Source organism: Equus quagga, chromosome 15 (genome assembly GCF_021613505.1).
Source record: "Equus quagga isolate Etosha38 chromosome 15, UCLA_HA_Equagga_1.0, whole genome shotgun sequence".
Lineage (NCBI taxonomy): Eukaryota > Metazoa > Chordata > Mammalia > Perissodactyla > Equidae > Equus > Equus quagga.
The window spans coordinates 8,680,587-8,696,694 of NC_060281.1; the positions used below are offsets into that span (position 1 = coordinate 8,680,587).

Genomic DNA, 16,108 nt, shown 5'->3' on the forward strand with positions numbered 1-16,108 from the left:
AGGTAGTTCCTTCTTTCCTTAGTTTATTAGTTTCCTACTGTTGCTGTAACAGTTACCACAAACTTGGTGGCTTAAAGCGACAAATTTGTTATCTTACAGTTATGGTGGTCAGAATTCTGAAATGGTTCTTATGGGCTAAAGTGAGGATGTTGGTAAGCCTGCATTCCTTCCAGAGGCTCTAGAGGAGAATCTGTTCCTTGACTTTTCCAGCCTCTAGAAGCTGCCCTTGTTCTTTGGCTCATGGCCTCCTTCCATCTTCAAAGCCAGCAATTGCGTCACTCCAACCTCTGCCTCTGCTGCTCCTTCTTTCACTTATAAGAACATTCAGCACATCTGGATAATATCCTTATATGAGATTCCTAATTTAATCACATGTGCAAAGTCCCTTTTCCAGGGTGATATATTTACAGATCCTGGGTATTAGGACATGGACGTCTTTAGGGGACCATCATTCTGTCTCAGTGATCTGTAATGCCCCCTGTATCCTATATCGTTTTAACATAAGCATGAGTCTGTTTCTGGGTTCTGGATTCCACTAGTATATTTTCTGTGCCCCAGGCCTCCATGTTTCCCACTATCATAATTAATATAGCTTTATAATAGATCTTTGTATGTGATAGGAATGGCCCTCAACTTATTCTTCTGCTTTTGGATGTTTTGGCTATTCTTAGACTTTCACCTTTTCATACAAATTTTAGGACCAGTTGGTAAATTGATCCAAATCCTGTTGTGATTGTAATTAGAATTGCATAGAATCCATAGATGTAACTGAAAATACCAGATATCTGTATAGCATTGAGTCTCCCTGTTCATGAACATCTGTCTCTTTATATCTATTTTATGGTTTCATTAATGCATTTTATATGTTCTCTGTAAAGGTTTTGACAGTACAGAATTAAATTTATTCTTAGAAAATCTGTTTTTTTTTTTTTTACTGCTGTCAAAAATGCTATCTCTTTTTAAGAAAACATTTACTAATTATATGTTGCTGGTTATGCAAAAGCACAATTGATTTTTTATATTGATTTTGTATAAAACATCTTTACTAAACTCTTTCACTAATTCCAAGAATTTTTCTGAAATTATTTTAAGGTTTTTATGTGTATAATTATATAAACTATGAATGATATTTTGTTTCTTACTTTCTGATATTTATAACATTTATGTTACTCAGTGGTTTGAATTTTCAGTGTTTAGTAAAAGATCCAGAATGTGCATCTTTACCTTGTTTTTGGGTATTATTTCACTTTAGTATTGTATTCTTATTAGTTTTGAGTACAAACTATTGGGTTAAGGAAGTTTCCTTCATTTTTTGCATGATGTGAGTTTTCATAATGATTGAATTTGAATTGTATCAAATTATCTTTCTGTTCAAATAAAATAGTAGGCTTTTTTCCTCCATTGTTAATAGGTGAATTACAGTTAGGGGTTATAAATCTTAAACTACCCATGTGCCTATGACAATCACAACTCAATCGTGTGTTTTCTGTATAGACAGCAGGCCTTGGTGATGCCACTATTTTGTTGAGTGGGTTTTGTTTCATGAGTGGATTTGGTCTGTGAATTTCCTTTTCTGATTCGGTTTTGCTGTCAAGGTTATACTAGCCTGCTAAGTGAGTTGGGGGATATTTCCACATTTCTTTCTCTGAATAGTTTGCTGTTGGGAGTTCCTTGGGTGAAATTTGAAACTGGTCCCTGAAGAAGGAGGGCAGGGAAAAACTGAAGAAGGAGGCAGACCACCCCAGATGGGTGGATGGCGGGTTTAAGAAGCAAAGGAACTTATAAATGAGGTTTGTCTTGGGCGCTGCGAGATGAGTAATCTCTGCACCTGACTGCCAAAATCTTAAAAGTTTCTATCAAGGCCTTACCGGTGTTCAGTCATGCATACGGTCCAGATGGTCTCAACAAAACCTTATTCTCTCAAGGCTGCGTCCTTGAAGTGACTCCTAGTGCTGGAACAGTGGGTAGAATGTAAGTTCCAAGGACTGCGGAGGGTGTGAGGAGCCTCTGATTGCCCAGGTCCAGTTTGCAGGTCAGCCAGCAGTCACATCCTCTCAGTGACCTCCTCCAACATTTGCATAGCTTGCAATGATATATTTTTTTAAAAGTCTAGTGGGAGTCCTTTATAAACCTCCAAGGAGTAGTATTTTTTTATAGGACATTTCATTATGCTATTATTTGTTAAATATTTGTATGAGCTAGTGTGCAGCTTGATGAGTTTTGACAAAATAAACCTGTACTGTCAGCAAAATACAAGACAGTTCTATCATCCCAGGTGATTTCTTCATGTCATTTTCCAGCCAGTCCAACCTCAGCCTTCTGTTCTCAACAGGCAATAACTCTTATGAATGCTAACACCATATATTGTTTTTGCCTCTAGAATTTTGTATTAATACACTCTAACATGCTGTACTCTTTCATATCCGGCTATTTTCACTTAACATAATTGTGTGTAAGATACATCCATGCTGTTATGTCAATCAGTGACTAATTATTTTCTATTTATATATAAACTTGTTAATCTCTTCTCCTTGGATGGGCATTGGTTCATTTCTAGTTTAATGATTATGAATAAAATGTCATGAACATTTATTGTGTAAATTATTGGACATTCTTGTGTAAGTCACTTTGTGAACATATGCTTTTATTTCTCTTGGTTAAATACTTATGTGTAGAATTGCTGAGTCATAGTGGATCTCCATGTTTAACTTCATAAATAATTGCCCATCTTCTTTCCAAAGTAGTTGTATCCTTTCAAATTGACAATGGTGATTGCCCCAGTAGTGCCACATCCTCGTCAACGTTTAGTCTTTCTTTTAGTTTTACCAATCTGATGTGCATTTGTATGTTTAAATATTGACTTGATGGACTTCTTTATAGATTCTAGATACTGGTCATTTTCCACTCATATGCATGGGGAGTTTTTCCTCCCAGTCTGTGACTTGTCTGTTCCATTTCTTAATGGTTTTTGGATCAGAAAAAGTTTCAGTGAGTGTTCTTGGCTTCCTAGTTAAGTAACCATTCCCAGCTTAAGTTTGCAAAGGCGTTCTTGTAGTTTCCTTCCTCGAATCTTCATAATTTTACTCTCTTATGTTTATATCTGTGATAGATCTCCAAATAAGTTTTGCCTGAATGTGAGATAGGATGTAAACGGGGTTTTTTTGGTGTTCATTTTGTTTTTTGCATATGAATATCTAATTTTTCCCGCATCATTTGTTGAAGACTTTACTTTTCTAATTTTATCACCTTTCGCCTGAAATGTATATGTTATAAACTAATCTTGCTGCAGTAAAATAAAAAGAAAAGAGTTATCACCTTAGTACTTTTGTTGAAAATCAATTGACCATCTAATTGTAGTCTTTCTGAACTTTATAGTGTTCCATTTATCTATTTGTCTAAAAATGCGACTATCCAGACTCCAGTACAATATTGAATAGATGATGAGAGCAGACATCCTTGACTTTGTCCGGATTTAGGGGAAAAGCATTTAGTCTTTTACCATTGCGTGTGGTGTATTTCTTACTGTGGGACCATGGATTAAAAAAAGAAAAACTCTGATTTCTAAGGCAGTTAATTTATTTACCTTTGTCCTTCATGTGTCCAACATAGTTTTTGGTGCATTCTAAGCCCTTTGTATTTTTAAGTTAATCAGTGAATGATTATCTGAATCGTTTGGTTTGATAGTGTTCCTTTTGGTAGCTGACAACATACTATGATAACTGCTCTTAGTTCACCTGCTTTTAACCATGTTTCAGAATGAATAAATTGGATAGACACCCCTCGCCCCAGAATTTCTCAGTTAGACACATTGTTTGGTATATATTCTCTATCTGTAGTGTTTGAAACTTTTTTGTATGTGTTGGCGTGTTTTATTTGCTGATCCTAAGAACAGCTCTTTTAACATAGACAATGTAAGATTGGAGAATAATTGAATCTCTTTATTCCTAACATGAAATTTGGGATAGAATGTTATGGGCACAGACCATGCTTAACAAGTATGAGTATTAAATTTTATTTTAAAAATCAACTTAAAATATTAACTTTTGCAGTTTTGAAGGTGAATAGACGTGTTAAAATCATATTTTATTTCAATATTTTGTGAGGAAAAGCCTTTAGAAATTGTGTAAACCATAGTGCTTATCCCTAATTCTTACCTAAATAAGTGATTTATTTATTTGATTATATAGGTAAATGATATGTTCAACATATTACTGATTTTGGCATTTCCTTAGGAAGAGGCATCCTTTTTATAATGGATCCTAGGTTAGAGGTCTGAAATGGTATCGCATGTGTGCATGTCTGTGTGTGTGAATGGTGTGACTCTCTTCTCCATGGTAAAGTTTGAAAAACTCATGACCCATCAGTTACTCTTGGTGTAAATTATTCCTTTTCTCTACTTTAAAACAGACATTCTATTGATTTTGTTTCCTAGTTCAATTTTGTGGGGAAATTGCTTGGACCAAGAGGAAACTCCTTGAAGAGGCTACAGGAAGAAACAGGTGCTAAAATGTCTATCCTGGGCAAAGGATCAATGAGAGATAAAGCGAAGGTACTGAACTCTGAATTTGTTGTTTAACACATCCAGGAGGTTACCTGGAGCACTGAGGGCCAAGTTTACACGCCCATCTGAACTGTTCTCCTGTTATTTCCTTTGATTGTCATCTTCTGGGACCACTCTTACACTTTCTGATGTCTCCTTTATTTTCCTAGAAATCAATTATTGGTCTTTTTTTTCTCCAGAACATTCTTTATTTTTTTTCTTTAGTCCTTTCTGTAGATTCTTGTCAACTCTTCCCACCTTTTCTGTGTCCTCTGTAGGATGTTTCTTTATGTCCGTGTTCATTTTCTGTAATTCCCTGGCTGGATCCCTTTTCCTCCTTCAACTATATCATCTAATCACATCCATTGTGTCATTCTTTCATTTTCTCTCTCTGCTCTATTTCACTTTGAGCCTCTTATGTGAAGCAATTTCAAATACTTATCTGCAAATCTAGGAGGATTCCACTTATTTTTGAAATGTTTCAGTGCTATTAGGCAACTCACCTGACCCTAGAAGAACAATAAGCTAAGAAATACATCAACTTGGATGTCTGAAATGATTTATTTCACATCTGAATGATATCATTTTCCCATTTTGTAAAGTCATAGCAATTTTATATGTGTTAGAATTCAATGTTTTGGAAAAATAATAACTATTTGTCGAGATTTATTCAAGAAGGATCTTTTCAAATTCATTGGGAAGGGTGGATATGTTATGCTGGTATCATTTGACCAGGCCATTCTTTTCTGATTTCATATGTTGCCATGGAAAATAAAATACTCAAACATGTGTTTCTGACTATAGGAATTACTTACAAAATTGCTTAGGATTTCTGTATTTGAACTATTAATATGACGTCTTAAATGGATACAGTTAGAGAGAAATGTCACTGAACTGGTGAGTGTTTAATCCACTAAATATTTTGTCTTAATTGTAGTAAATCTATGTATGGGTGCTGTTTTAGAATGGATTTGACAGTCAATTCTATAAATTGCAAATGGTATGATTTTTACTAGTCTTCTATTTTGGGTAACTTTTGGTTACTCTATACTGTGTATAATTTCAGAAATGACTACCTTCTTGCTAATCTCCTGCCTCCAGTTTTTCTGAGAACATTTAGGACAAAGAATAAAAGTATTTAAGAGGTGGTAACACCAATATCTAGTCATGAGATAAGCTTTTTCCCTCTGTCACAAACCAGTTTTGATTTTCTGTATATAGGAGGAGAAAATGATATATAATAATCTGTGTCCATGCTTTCATATGTTCTTTAATATCTCATAGTCTTATAATGTAAACTTCTTATTGTGTGCTTTTATACTTTTACACATTCTTTAAGATTTATATCAGGTATCATCTCCCTCGCAGGGCTTTTCTGAACTTCTGTAATAGGCTAAACTCTCTCTTATCACTTAACATATTTTATTGAAGTTTGCTGTTTGTCTCATTAAACTGTAAGCTTCCACAGACCAGAGAAATGTCCTCGTCAGCTTTGCACACCCAGAGCCTCTGTGTAGTCTCTCCATGTCTTTAAAGCAGATGGGTATTTTTCATTCTCATATATTTGGGCATTTTTTTCCTGTTCATAAAGTTTTAAATTGGATTCCTTTTTCCCTGTGAGCATGTTAGGTATCAGCATAAGTATTTGAAATCTACTGGGAAGCAAATTTGCTTCTGTTAAGTTTTCATTTGGTTTAATTTACTGATATTACCTGTTACTTAAAACCCTGTTTCTCATTGATTACTTTTTGAGTGAGCCATCATGTTTGTCTATGCTTTGAGCATTTTCATTGTTCCTTTATAAAATGGAAGAAAATGAAAATGTTTAACAACAGTGATAATAATGTATTGCACTACAAAATACATTTTTTAGGATCTAGATAAGACCTTAACTGCTGAGTTAAGACACACAGCTGAAATAAAACCACAGACATGGATATGAAAAAATTTACCTTGGTGAACAGTTGATTAAAGTCAAAATAAATTCCTAGTGTGTTATTTACTACTAAGCGGCTATTTTGCCTTTCTGTAACGTGACCTGAATAGGAAGCAAGATTTTATTCTAACAAATGAATAAAACTCATCTGATTCTTCAATGGAAGCATATATGTGTGTATGTGTATATACAGCCACGCAAGCACATACTCATGCACAATTGCGGCATTATTTATTGGACACACTGTATGTCATTCATAGTTCTAGTTCACAGTAATGAATAGGACAAAAATTTTTCCTCTTCTGGAGTTTACATTCCAATGATAAAGACAGACAATAAAAAGGTGAATAAATAGATTTTGTGCTTTCAGGCATGGATAACTATTATGGATTAAAATAAAACAGAGGAAGGGAAAAGAGGTTAATGGTGGTGGGAGCAATAATTTGATACAATGATCACGTAGAACGCTGGATAATAAAAAGGAACCAACCATAGAAAAGCCAGAATCAAGAGAGAATGCCAGGTGTGATGACTCTGAGGGAGGATCTGTATCTTTCTCTGTAACCATATGTATATCTCTAACTATTATGGTGCTGTAGCCATAGCTTTGTTTATATTTATTCCCGTTTAGCTGTGACCTGATTTCTTTGCTCACCTTTATAGCAAGCTGAAAATGTTATTTGTGTATTTGGGATCAGTCATTCTCATCCATTTTCTGTTCTCCTCCTGCTCAGTCCTTGTGATTGGATCCTTCCTGTTCCAGAATCTTCAGACTTCTTTCTTTCCTTCGTGAACTCATACCATCTGTGTGCTTCAGAACCCAAAATGTGTATGTCTAGCCCCCAATCTCTCCCTTAGGTTCTAGAGTTACATATTTCACTACCTAATCAACATGTCCATGTGGATGTCTAATAGACATTGAAACTTAATATGTCCAAACACACATAGAAACATATAAATATATGTATATTTGTATGTATGTATGTGTATATACACACTCATATATGTATATGTATATATATGAATGAAATACATATATTATATATTTACATACATAAAAGGTATTACCTACATATGGTATGTGTGTATGGTATGTATGTACCTACATATACAGGTATATACTTATCTATATATGAAGGACATATTAACACATATACAAACAGAGAGAGAGAGAGAGAATAAACCCAAAGATTGAAAGAGTAAGACAGAGAGGCTGAAAGATTGAGCGAGATTCCTTTGCTGACTTTTAGGGCTTCGGTGACTACAATATGAGCTGTGCAGTCTCAAGATGTAGGGATAGCTTCTCTTTTTGCCTTATGTTTGCTCAGAAGCAAATCTCATTGAAAGAAGAAATGGAAAACAGCCCGTATTCCATTGAAGGGTGCTTGGTAGCTCAAGCCTACAAAGGTTAGTTGTGTTGATTTAAGGTTGATATCAGCAGGCGTTAAGGAGATCAGTGCACAACGGCAAGTCTGTTTTGCACATTCTATTCAATGAAAAAATAAATAAACGACTGAAGCATTACTTAGCACTCCTTGTGCACCTGCAGGCAAAGCCTGGGTCAGCAGCCTGCTCTGCAGTCCCGTAGTCAGCCGCCTTTGCAGACAAACGTGTTTAATAGCCTGGTTTGCAATTACCGGCTTGCCTCCCCTTTCTAAGAAATAACAGATTGTTTTTCTGTTTTAGGGCTGCTGCTAAGGTGCTTCACAATGGACGCCTTAACCTTGATCTTTACCTCATGCTGAAAGGAGATACCCAGATAGTTGTTTAAGTCAGGATAAAATATGAAAATTATTTCTTACACATCTGCTATGTGCTCAGCAGTAGATTAAATATTATGCTGTTTAGGAAATAAGAATTAGACATGATTCAAGCCCTCACAAAGCTTGTAGTTTAATTAAATGTCCTGATCTGTTTAGCACTTTTTTTAAAAAAAGTCTACGAAATGACCAATGATTTGAATTAGTAGGTGGAAAGAATGATAAACTCATTTAGTTTTGTTTTTATAGATATGATAAGACTTCTAATCCTTATAAAAGTATTAATTTTTTGTAAGATCATTATAAAATTTACTACGTAATAGAGAAAATAGTTCTAGTGGTCTAGCATAGTAAGAAGATTCTAACAAGTTTAATGTTTTTATTTGCGTTATTTTGTTTTTGACGGTGGTAGGGAAACATTCCTTTCTGTTTAGTTATAACTAGCCAATAACTCTGTAAACAAAGAAAATCAAAGCCAAAACCAAATAAAGTGTAGTAATCCAAGGTAACACCAGTAGCAAAATCCTACCTTATCTTCATGATTTCATGCCTGTATTGGTCAGATCCCAAAATATGTAAACTACGTTCTACCTAAAACCATCCAGGAACGCTTGAACAGAAGCTATCTTCAGCTGTGATGGTAAAAGGTATACGTAGAGAAATCTGGAAGGTAAAATATACGATACGTTTTCAATGTTTCAAAATACATCAGGAAATTAACTGGCAGTTCAGAAATTTCTTTAAAGTCTAAGTCCTTTCTACACCATATGGCCAGTTGGTTCTAAATAACCACACAGCTGCCAGCTTCCCCAGCACTTGCGTCTGAGCAATCTTCAGGGGTAACTTACTGTAGCTTCAGAGGGAGTGTTGCTATTTTTAGAGAAGCTGATGGCAGAGATTATACAAGGCAAGCAGTGGTTCTATGGACCTATCTTTGAAAAGAGTGAGGAATAAACATATTATCTCCAAGAAGAAAGGTTAGAGAGTTTAGAGAAAATCAGACAGGGGGTGAGCACACCCAGATCAGAGAGGAAACAGCTGGAAAGTATGAAGGCACATTTCTTGCCTACCGATCTGTTGTGCTTACATGGAAACCACAAATGGCTATATTGCAAATAAATTGTGTTGCATTGAAAGGCATTTTGGCATTTATATTAGTAAGCTTGGTTGGGATTATGGAACGTGGTCTTAAAACATGCAAGTGATTATAGGTTACAAGTAAAGTGCTGTTTGGTGGAGTTTTATTTGAAAATGTGTGATAAATCTCAAAGCAAGCCTTCTCTCTTTGATGTGCTAATATCAAGTGCAGTTTCTCTTTAGCCTGTATCTTCTGTATTTGGTTATGGCTACTTTAGTAAATCCTTTCTGATTTCATGGCAAGGTTGATTTTCATCAACAATGAAATCAACTAAAACCCTTCAAAGTGATGCGGCCACCTGGTGGGCAATGTGGGCATGAACCCGTGCCAGTCCTCCTTCTCTCCTTTGGCTTTGGGGCTCTGCCTCACTTCAAACAACGCAGTAGCCTCTCCAGTCCTGAAGGCGCGAGGTCAGGCTCACTGCCTGTCAGTCAGGCTGGGACTAGTTATATAGACTCTTGTTTCAATTTTTTAATATCTCCAACAACAAAAGCAACTTGTAGTCCCGTAAAATCAAGAGTCCAGACCCAGCCACTCTGATTTTAATTTTAGCTGTGCCCCTAATAAACTGGACAGTAGATCAATATTTCTTTCTCAGCTTCCCGTGTGCAGAAAAGAATGCGTGGCCCATCTTGACTTCCAGAGACAAAGGAGTAAGCATAATGCTTTGCTTAAATATCACTTGAGTCCCTGAAAGACAAGGAGCATCTCAAAAATTACAGATAGACGGGATTTTATTTTTTACTTTCTCTCCTGTTTCTGTGATCTGAACTCTGAGAAGTTAGAGTAACAGGCTAAAAGGTCCCACCTGAACAGCATCACCTGTAATAAGGGACACTGCATTAGAAATATATGTCTTGTGGGGACACGATGAAACCCGTGTTTCAATGGTGAACCAATACAAGGGTATTTCAACCTATGATATATTTGGACTTCGGGTTTGATTTGAAGAGTGAAATATATCATGATATTAGTGAGAAATAATTTTTCACTTTAGCATTTTCAACCCTTTTATGTGTAAATAATTTGTCATTCACCGTAGTGTGCTTTGACCTTAGAATGAAAAAAAATAAAATCCATAAATGAAATGAAAAAAATAAAAGCCTATCTAGGCTCAGTGCTTCATAAGCTTCTGTCTCAGCCATAAACCAAGGACTGTACTCAAAAGAGATTTTTTTAATGTTACGAGTATAGTAGTTTTTCTATTTTGTCACTTGTCACTCATTATTTGAACTGAACCTGTTTCCCACAAGGAGTGAAATTAGGAAATCACAGAATCTAGATCTCTCACACAGTGTTGCAGGAAATTTTTATTAAGCTATTAAAAAAATACAATGTATGAAGACATAAAAATTTCTAGACATTTCACATTTTATAAACCAAAATTATATGGTGTGTTTTTTTCTACTACTGAGGAAGGCCTATCTTTTTTTGTCTTGAGGTGTACTGTCCACCTCAAAATACTACACAGAAAATTCAAATGAGATATAACCATTATAGAAAGGGGCCAGGTATGTCTTGGGAATATTTTAAATTCTGCCTCCTGTGGCAGTTCTAAAGATGGCTGCAAATTCTTTGGCATTTCTTTTACGGAGAAATGAATAGGATATCATTCTCTTTCCCTTGAATCTGGATAGTTTTTGTGACTTGCTTGTAACAGAGACTACAAAGGAGGTGAGGCTTCGTGATTCCAGGAGATAGGCTGGAACAGGCAGTGCACCTGCTATCTCATTTGCAAGAACGCTGTCTCTTGGAGCTCTGAGCTGCCTTGCAAGGATTCTGACAAGCCTGAGGCTGCCCTCTGGGAAGAAGCCAAAGTTATATGGAGAGGGCTTGTAGGGGTACCAGTGGAAAGTCCCACCTGAGCCCAGCCTTTGAATCATCCCAGTCCAGGCACTACTCAGGCAAGGCTCTCCAGGTTGCTATCAGCCTCTAGCATTTGAGTGATCACAGGCTGCTTGAATTTTCCTATCTGTGGCCCCAGACTCAGATCTCAGAACAAGTTATATCCAGTGTGCTCTACATCCTTCCCCTGCAGACTCCAGAGATATAGTAATAATAATAAAATGGTTGTTATTTTGGGCAACTAAGTTAGTTGGTAGCAATATGGTTAGTTATACAACACTAGATAACTGGAAACACATTCCTACTACTTTATTTATAAAATTAAAAGATTCTCAACATTGTTAGAAATTTTCCAAATACTGGATTTGTTCTCTTCTTGTGTTTCTACTGCTCTGTCATGGCAATGACTATAGACTTTGATAATTTCTGGGGTTTTGTGTGTTTGATGTTTTGATTGTTTGCTTTTTCACTTGCAACTCCTTTTGAAGCACATGTCAAAGTTTCACTTCCAAGTTGCCAGTAAGGAAAAGGCTTCCAAGAAAGGCAGTTCAAAGATTTCTTCTTGGTATGAGAGACCAAACACCAAAAATAGAATGTTCTACTTAAAAAGTATTATGCCAGTCATAAAGCTGGTTTAAGGTCTTTACACCTTTGACTGTCTGGTTTAATGTCACGAGACTCAAGGTTGATTGGGTAGGTAATTCTAATTTCTCTGTGAGGCTTCTTAGTTTTATTACAATCTGACAAAGCAAGTGCTGCAGCATTTATAGGGGATGCGAGATGGATCCCAGAAGGGGACGTAGAATGTACCAGACAGAAGGTGCTGCCCAGATCAAGATGGGGATGGTTTTCTTTCTCAGTCCCTCTTTTTTTTTGATAAAGAAGATTTGCTCTGAGCTTAACATGTGTTTCTAATCTTCCCTCCTCTTTATTTTTTTTCTTGAGGAGGATTAGTCCTGAGCTAACAGCTGTTCCAACCTTCCTCTATTTTGTATGTGGGTTGCCGCCACAGATGGCTTGATGAGTGGTGTGTAGGTCCTCGCCTGGGATCTGAACTAGTGAACCCTGGGCTGCTGAAGTGGAGCATGGGAACTTAACCACTATGCCACCGGGCTGACCCCTCATTATATATAATTTAGATATTAATATTTGCTTTATTTTTTTAAATTGGAGCCTATCTTTGCTTTGCCCACACATTCCAAATTCCAGTAGACTCATACGAATAACCAATGCAAAGCAATAGACCCATGTGAATAGACCAACTGAATATATTGGATTTATATAATAGGTCAAATGAATAGATGGGTTCAGTAGACACATGAATAAATTATTGTATATTAGAAAGCAAAATTTCTTAAATAACTCTAATTTGCTCCTTGTAAGAAATAACACATTTTTAATTTTGTGGGTAATTTTAGTGTCAGACCAAAGTGAGAATGATTACCTAAAAAATCAAATAATAATGATATTTAATCTTCTAGAAGAGCCTTTAATGAAAAGGTTAATGTTATTTTTATATTTTTAGAAAGATGTGGTTAAATGCTTGTTTTATGTTGTTGAAATTTGACCTCAATATAAACCATGTTCTCTGAAGAGAAACTTGGACACCTTGTTCCAGCACAGCTTGGGGAATTTGGAGATACAGTTAGGAGGATAATGGGCCCAGAGTAGGAGTGCTAAAGAGAAAAATCCTGCACTTAATTCAAGTGCATTATTAGCACTAATTTCGATTCTGAATTTTATTAGTAGCAGTGATATTTATTTGACTTAGTATTGTGTTTTCTCTTTATTAGGTATTTAACTTCACAAGTCATTCCAAAGTTGAATAGTAGTTTTATCAGACATATATATCTGAGTCATTTCTTAGCTGAGTAGAGTTGGTATGAATACTGGAAAATTTGTTTGAGCTCTTGAAACCCTTGTTAAAAAGTGGAGAACTCTGTTTTCTGGTTATAGTGAATGATGCTACAGAGAGCCCGGAGAAAGACAAAGAAGACGCCAGCTCCTCAGTCTAATGCATAGCAACATTCCTGAGTTCACTTTTCCTTTCTGTGTGTGTTGGTTCACCCAGAGTGAAGTCAAAAAGCCTGGAATGCTCAGGCCACAGATGAAGTTTTGCATATTTTGCTACGCACACAACTGGTTGCAACACTTGACTTTTTGTAGCCAGGACGATGTTTTGTACACTTCCAGAGATACCATTCACAAGGCGTTCTCTGGGGACTTGTCCCCAGTTGTCCATTACTGCTTGTTACCAGCACTGAAGCTGGTCACAGAAGCAAGCATACCAAATGTCAATACAGAATACACTTCGATGTACTTTTCCTTAATGTCTAAATATCAGAAATCACTTGGACTCCAGAGGTACATAGTTTGCTAACATCTACAAGTCTAGCATCAATCTGAGGTTAAAAAAAAAGAAAAGGCGAATAAAATGTGACCCTTGATTTAGAGAAATTGGAATGTCTTCATTGGAATGTTCGCATTTCTAAGCTTATGCCGCTATTTGCTGCTTCCTCTTTCTCAGTAGTAGGCTTACTGCTTCCTTTTTCTTTTGTATGTTTTGCATGTTTTGAAATATATTTTATTTCTCTCATTTGGCGCTTTTGTGGAATGTTTTTGAGTCTTTCTTAATTTTCTTCCATTCACCTATCTACCTTTAAGAAATTCTAAAGCTAAAATAATTCAATGGGCTCTTCTGGGGTCTCTTCCTATCTCTAAAGCCCAGAGTTTCCTGTTTAGGAGGAGAGAGGTTTCCTTACTTCTTCCTTGTTATATAGTTTTATAGGATAGAAAATCAATCACAGTACATTTAACTGCACCTGTAATAGAGAATTTCTTCCATATTGCTATACATTATTGCTAAAATTATAAGCCAAAAATGTCATTTTAGTGCAGATATTTTTCCTCTAACCATTGGTTTTATTAAAACTACCATGGCCAGATCACTAGATTCTTTTGCCTCACTTTTATTAGGGTATAGCTTGCATATATGAACATCTACCATGTCTAAGTGTACAGATGCATACAGCCATGTTAGTATCACACAATCAAGATAAAGGGTATTTCTGTCTCCCCCCCAAATTTCCTTTGGGTCTCACTCCACCCCTGGCCACTAGGGACCACTGATCTGCTTTCTGTTGCCATCAGTCAGCTTTTGTCTAGAATTTAATGACTTGATTTATACAGTATGTAGCCCTGCTCCTTCATTCTTTCACTTAACGTAATGCTTTGGAGGCTCATCTGTGTAATCGCATCTATCAGTAGTTTGTTCTTTTACATGACTGAGAAGTTTTCCGTTGTGTGACTGCTCGCAATTTGTTTATCCATTCTTCTTTCCGTGATAATTTAGATTGTTTCCAGGTTTGGATATTATCTATAAAACTATCAAGACTCATATGGATGGATATGACTCTTCGTATGGATATATGATTTCAGAATAGAGAATTTGGGAAGTATTCATCAAAAGTTAAAGCACAAAAACATGTGTATTATCTTTTTCATTATATATTTATCACAAGATTTTGCACTTTTTAGAAAGTTAGAAAGTACTCCGAATATATTGATTGTATGTTTATTCTCTGATTTTTGGTATGGTTTGCTTGACATTAGTAACATCTACTAGTTCTATGAAAGACTCTTTTGTTAGTTATTCATTTTTCATTCTGCAAATAATCACTTCTAAATTGAGATTTGGGAGAATGTTTTTCTAGCAATGCCCTAAATTAAGATCCCAGTGTTCAGAAGCAAACTGGAGGATACGATTCCCTAGTCAGAGAGATTAGATCTGTTAGATAAATGAAGCCATCTGCATCAATTTAAATAGTCCTACCAAATTGATTCATGAAGTGTCTAATATTTTCATGTAATTAGCAGTGGCATTTTCAAGACTCTATAACTGAGAGGAAAATTTAACCTTCTCTGAAGAATTGCACACTCTAGGGTTGATACTTTAGAAAATTATATTGTTCTAAGGGAATACTCACCAAAGAATTACATCTGACTTTGCACAGATGCTGCAAGATCCGTGTTTTATTGCTGTTGCACCAGAGTGGCAATATTAAAAATCTTCACTTCCTCCCTCGCATGTGATGTTAAAGCAGGTCTCCCATCTCTCAGCTCTGACAGTTTAGTGGTGAATCTCTTGTGACTATTCCAAAAATATTTTGCCTTCTTTTTTCCCTTCTCCTCTATTGTAAAATTAAACCCCAGACATTAAGTTTAATGTGTATCTTTTTGTTGGAATTCTGAGGAATCTTTTCCTCTAATGGAAGGTAGAAGACTTATTTGAAAAGATAATATGTTTTTTTCTTGTTCGAGGAATTTTATTTATTAGTAAAGTATTTTATATCTACAAATGAACACACACTTAAAAATTAAAAAATGCAAATATCTATGATATTAATAGAATTTTAGCTATGTCATTGTAATCCATGAGTTTCATCTCTCATATAATTGCGTTACTAGGAGAAATCCTGGAGATTGATTGATTATGAAAATCCACAAGTCTACTAATATGCCATACTCACTTCTGTTCTATCTTTGCTGCTTAGATTTCTGATCTTTTCTCCTCTGTGCTGTGTTAGTGGGTACTGAATGCAGATGAACCGCTCAGCTCTTTTGTGTAACTGAGGGTAGACTTCCTTAGATGATTAATCTGGAGAATGTTTGTCTTTCAGGGCCTATTGCGTGGGTGTTACAAGTTAATTCCTGAACCTAGTTCTACTTCCTCATAATGTTACTTACTCACAATTTTTTGGACGTTATAGTAGATGATAGCCATGGTTTATTCAGGTAGAAAATACTTGATACATTTTGTGAAACAGTTTCATAAGAAGGATGTTAGATAAATTGGGCATATCTTAAAAGTTATTTGAAGGTTTTCTTCA

The 16,108-nt window shown here is 35.8% G+C and overlaps 1 protein-coding gene across 1 annotated transcript in view; it reads left to right on the plus strand.

Annotated features, from left to right (window-relative positions):
- The window catches only part of KHDRBS2 (KH RNA binding domain containing, signal transduction associated 2), a 515,709-nt gene that overhangs the window by 181,259 nt on the left and 318,342 nt on the right, over window positions 1-16,108 (plus strand). Inside the window, exon 3 of the mRNA XM_046641311.1 lies at window positions 4,433-4,549. Coding sequence (XP_046497267.1) covers window positions 4,433-4,549 — 117 coding nt within the window. The remainder of the gene's footprint in view (window positions 1-4,432; window positions 4,550-16,108) is intronic.